Source organism: Gymnogyps californianus, chromosome 29, assembly GCF_018139145.2.
Source record: "Gymnogyps californianus isolate 813 chromosome 29, ASM1813914v2, whole genome shotgun sequence".
NCBI lineage: Eukaryota > Metazoa > Chordata > Aves > Accipitriformes > Cathartidae > Gymnogyps > Gymnogyps californianus.
Window position 1 is genome coordinate 1,286,545 of NC_059499.1, and position 5,413 is coordinate 1,291,957.

Genomic DNA, 5,413 nt, shown 5'->3' on the forward strand with positions numbered 1-5,413 from the left:
CACTCTAAAATATTGGGAAAACCAAAGCAAATATCTGCAATAGTCAGAAGGCAAAAGATAAACCAGATGAAGTATATTTTCATAAGCACAGCTAGCTCCTCTTTTTCAGATTTGCATTCAGATGCTCACTTATGATTCTTCATGGAGCACTCACCTTCCTGAGTAAACAGGAAAAGAGGCGGATAGGGTATTTGGGTTCCGTATTTGGGTTCCTCTCAGCCCCAGAAGTAATGATCTAATTACTTGATCAAATAGTCCCTAGGGCACAGACTAGACAAGCTACTTGTTTTCATGTGAGGCTAATTGCATTCTACACTCAGCCTCCTGGCATCTCAGCTATGTGACGATTTCCAAAGCCGGAGCGATGGACCAGCAGCCTGGAGAGCAGCCCCACCTGGAAGCTGCCCTCGGTGCTGGATCACATCCTCGCACCTTCCCCGGGTCGTCGTGGTAGGGAACGATGAGACGGGAAAGTCGGGTGTAATGAAGCCCCAGACTTTAAGATTTAATTGCAACAGAGTGCAGGAGAGTGGGCTGGGAAGGCCTTGGCATGCTGAGAATATGGGGAGAATCCTCGATTTCTACAAAAATGCTTTCCTCACCAAAATGTGGGTAGTGTACTATATGGGATGCTGCACATAAACAAAATGAAATCCCTGATGCCGACCAGCGCTGGATGCCACAGAGGAAGAAAGCTTACTTAGGAGGCTTTTAGGTAAGCCAAGGGACGCAAAGAAATCCAGAGGTATCATATTTTTAAAGCAAAGTGTTCAGCAGTTTATGAAATAGGTTTTTTTCTAGCAGAAATCCAGCTGAGCAGCCCCAAATGGTGCATATCCAAACAGCTGCACAGGGAAAAATTTCCGTTTGAGATGTTTCCATCAAAAATCATGACATCTGCACATCCTGAAGTTTTGTATTTATGTTAACAATCATGTCTCCGTGACCATACGGTATTTCATGCCTGCAGGGAAATTTTTTATAGTTGTAGGAAAATGGCTCTAATCTTGATGTGCCTCCATCTTTGTAGCTCTGATGGTGAAATATGAAGTCTCTCTTGGATTATTTGGAGCCAAAAGTGTTGACTATGTTCTTTTTTACTGAGTTTTTCCGAAATATTCTCCTGAGCACCAGAATACAGTGCTCAGGGGGCTTCTCTTCTGCAGCACCAGACGAACCTCTGGGTAGGGGACTCTGTCTCCTCCTGGGCTCCAGGAGCCTCTTCTGGTTCAGGTTTGCGCTCTGTCGTGCTTTTTTCATCAAACTGCTATCCATCACACCAGCCTCTGCTTCTGCAAGAGACCTTAACATATGCCATTTAATTAAATAGATCCCAGAAGTGTCAGATTTGGAAAAATCACTTCTTTTCAGCTCTTTTGCCAAAGGAGGATGGCCACGAAAGGATGTTGCTGTGGGGTCCTGACTCACTGAAGTTAATGTGAGTAGTCAAATGACCAAATTGCTCATAAATATAACAGAAATCCACAAATAAGTGTCAATTAAGAATAATAATGCAGCCCTCTGATGTTCCCACATATTACAAATGCAGATCAATTTATATCTCCTAAAATGTCTATTTCTCTTAGAAGTCGTTACAATTTCTTGCTAATCAAATATAACAATAGGGTATACAATAACCCACTATAGAAAAGGAGACGTAGGACCGGTCCTCAGCATTGGTTTTAGAGCTGAACGTGGAGCCCTAGGAAAGCATGAAGAACTGTACAAACTGGACTATGAGAAACTCCTCAGCAAGATCGGTGTTGGAAGCTGCTGCTGTGAGGGGACCTAAAAGCACGGGAGGACAGTTGCTTGCTCAGCGTCACCCAGCAGGGTTAGCTCTAGGAGGAGAAGATGGGGAGAGATTAATCTGTCAAAATATTAGACACCTAAATCTGAGCTAGTTGCTCTCTGTTCGTTTTACAGTCTGCAGGGTCTATTTAATGTGGTCATGGGTGTTTCTCCTCACCCTGAAGCAGATGTCTAAGACAAGCAAACCATACGGTACAAGTCCCTATTTCTTCCTATCATCTATAAAAGCCGCCGGTGCAGCAGTATGAGCCTCGGGGGGAGAAACTGCACATGACGCACTGAGTCTGTCCAGCAAAGGAAGAGGAGTGGAAAGACTGAATGAACCATATGGTGCTGCTGGGAGGATGTCAAGAGCAGTGCAAATCCATCAGCTCACATGGGCTTAGGACAGGAATTCCAGTTTCCCCATGTAAATGCTAGAAAGGAACCAGTGCCGATGCCTGCAATTCTCCAGCAGGTTTCCAGTGTAAACAGGATGCACTGCTCATGCTGAATGGGTTGGGTTTTTCTTTTTTTGCTCATGTGGCATTTGTGTAGATGATTTCATTGGGGAATTTGGTCACCTAATGTAGTCTGATGATCACATTCCACCTCTGTGATTGAAATATCTCAGAGAAATAAAGATTTTCTGTGCTGTGGAGCTGAGTGAGATATCACGATAGCAAAAGGCTTCAATATGCTAATATGGAGTCCTGGGCCTAAATCCCACTTAAACTGAAACCTTTTACACTGCTCTGGCTGTGAAAAATGCCTTTAAAACGAATGCCCCTTTACTTTGCCCTGAATGGCTTGAAGAGGTCCTCAAGGTAACTGGAGTTGCGTCCCCATTGGCATTGCCAAGCATGAACGCTGTTAATAGAGGGTGGAGAGGAATGGGTTGGGTGTATTTAATGGTTAAAAAGCTATTAGAGAAACAGATACCTCAACAGTTTGTGGAAGCACTGGTGGCCCACTGTATGATTAGCTGTTTCTTACCATGAGAATTAGGACATGATGTTTCTCATAGTAAATCAGATCAATCAGCCATCTTCCCTAATAATAGCTATCCATTCTTACTGCATTGAAAAACCCCCTAAGATATCATTCAGACACTTATGGAAATAAGGAGATGAAAATATCCATGCATATTAAATCTTTTTTGAAAAGCAATTAATTTGGTACCTGATTTTTTTTAGTTAGTGCGTCATTCCCGTTGGGAACCACATGACTCGGGTATTAGGTGGAAGCAGAATCTGCTCAGGATCACGTGTTTTTCCTGGAAGAGGGTTTCCATCAAAAATTAGGATGTAACCAAATATGTAAAGCATGTATAGGTGGAGCCTGTTCAGGTATTTAGTGGTCAGGTGTCCATACCCCTGGGCTCCCTTGTTTCCGGACATGATGCCATGCAAGCCATATAAAAAGGTTTGCATTTTGATGCTCACACCAGTTCATTTGACTTCTCCCTCACTCACCTGCACTGGTGAACTGGTAAGTCTTTCTTGGATTTATCAGGGAATAATGCGATGGCTGTGTTACTCGGTTGTTCTGGTCAAGAGGATATATTACTGATCACAGGAGAGCTTTGCTTCTGGTGTTTCTGTTCCAGGATTTGTCCTGGAATGGGGGAGAGGATGTTCGACTCTTATTTAGAGTTTGCTCTTCCTTAAGTAGCTTGCAAATGTCCTGTCACCTCTTCAGAAACTGTGACTGTCTCTCATCCTCCTTCGTATTCTATCTTCGTTAATTTTTTCATACCTCATTAAGTCTGGAAATTAAATAAATTAGTGGATGTTGCAGAGTAAGTCTTGGGACTTCAAAAGAGATGGGTGGGAAGAAGCATTCTCTGGAAGAAGGAAGCTGCAGAATACCTGAGGGCAAAGCTGCAGGAGACATCTGGGAGCAGTCAAGATGAGGAAATGAATTGGAAATAGGAGCTGCAACCTCTGGGCCTACCCTTTTCTTAGGAAAGGATGAGCCCATTAATTTTGATACAACTCCAATGACATATCATGATATACAGCCAGAGGATTTGGGATAGCGTCTGAATTTGTGGTCTTCCGGCTTTATCCTTGGGCATTAGCAGCTCAATGTCTACACAAAGGGGAACGTGCTCTGTGGTGTGCGTGAGGAACTGAAGAAATGATAAGCAAAAGATGGGCCCTGGAACATCTGCTGATTTAATTAAGAAAATAAGGAAATGAACTATTTTCATGTTATGGCTTCTACAAAGTTTAACTGTGGGCAATTCTATAAAACTCAGGGTTTATGGCTCTAGTCTTTCTAATAGAGATGCTTGCAGGTTCCCAAGAAAGGAAGGAATAATCTGGCAGTGTTAGTTGCATATGTCTGAATCCAGAAATCATTCTCACATGCAATTTTTTCTAACAGTCCTTTTCTCAGTCCAACAGCTAACTGCTATATATGTTTCAAGAGCTCAGGTTGTGAATTGTGGCTCAAGAAGAAAGGATGAGTGTCCTGATTTTGTATCTCTCTCTTTATCTTTGTCTTTAGCTTTACCAGCACCTCAGAAGGATGTCTTGCTACGAGCAGTGCAAACAGCCCTGCCTGCCCCCTCCCATTTGTGTGCAGAAATGCACCAAGTGCGTGGAGCCCTGCAAGACGGTGTGCGTGGAGCCCTGCGGCACCGTCTGCGTGAAGCCGTGCTCCACGCCGTGCGTGGAGGTCTGCCCAGCGCCCTGTGCCACCCAGTGCACCACATCCTGCACCACCCAGTGCGTGGAGCCTTGTGCCACCCAGTGCACCACATCCTGCACCACCCAGTGCGTGGAGCCCTGCAGCACCCAGTGCGTGGAGGTCTGCCCCCCTAAGTGCATCGACGTCTGCATAAAGCCATGTGCCCCTCAGTGCCCAACCCAGTGCACCACCCAGTGCGTGGAGCCCTGTGTCACCCCGTGCGTGGAGCCCTGTGTCACCCAGTGCTGCACCAAATGCGTGGAGCCCTGCCCACCCCCATGCGTGGAGGTGTGTGCCACCAAGTGCGTTGATTCATGCGAGACGGTGTGCCTGGAGCCGTGCAGCACGGTCTGCTCTCACCCGTGCTGATCGCCTTAATGAATGAGCCTCGCGTGCAGCCCTGGTGCTTCTGTGCAGTGCAATATCCGTAGGCTCACGGACATCCGCGGAATGAAAAACAAGTTACAGACCCGTCTGCAGCGTGCCGAGACCTCTCCTGCTCCGGTTACCCCACGCGCTCTTTGTCTTGGAAAATATTTCTCTGAATGTATCCGTCCTGTATCTTTGCTTCCTATGATACTTCTGCTACCGCTATCTCAGCACCTTTTTCTTAGTAACTGCAGTTGGCCAATATTATACTGCTGGGCATCTGGGAAGTTATTTAGCCACGGCTGTGCTGTAAGCAGTTGATGTTGGAAGATGTCTCCCCTTCTATTCTTTAATTCTCATCTTGTCTTTTAACGTCTGTCCTCTTGTCTTGTCTTTTAATGTCTGTGTGCAGCAATAAAAATTGACCATCAATGGCATCATGTGTCTTTTGTCTTTCTTTCATCTCCCCGTTTCCATGTCTTCGGACCCAAGAACATCTTCCTTTAGTTTTCATTTTAAAAAGCTGCTATGGTTGTGGAGGATTTGTACCTGCAAT

At 45.2% G+C, this 5,413-nt stretch overlaps 1 protein-coding gene across 1 annotated transcript; it reads left to right on the top strand.

Moving 5' to 3' along the window:
- Nucleotides 1-4,326: 4,326 nt before the first annotated feature.
- On the top strand, nt 4,327-4,857 carry LOC127026822 (proline-rich protein 9-like). Its single transcript, XM_050912122.1, has one exon. The coding sequence runs from the start codon at nt 4,327-4,329 to the stop codon at nt 4,855-4,857; it is 531 nt and encodes a 176-aa protein (XP_050768079.1).
- Nucleotides 4,858-5,413: the final 556 nt, after the last annotated feature.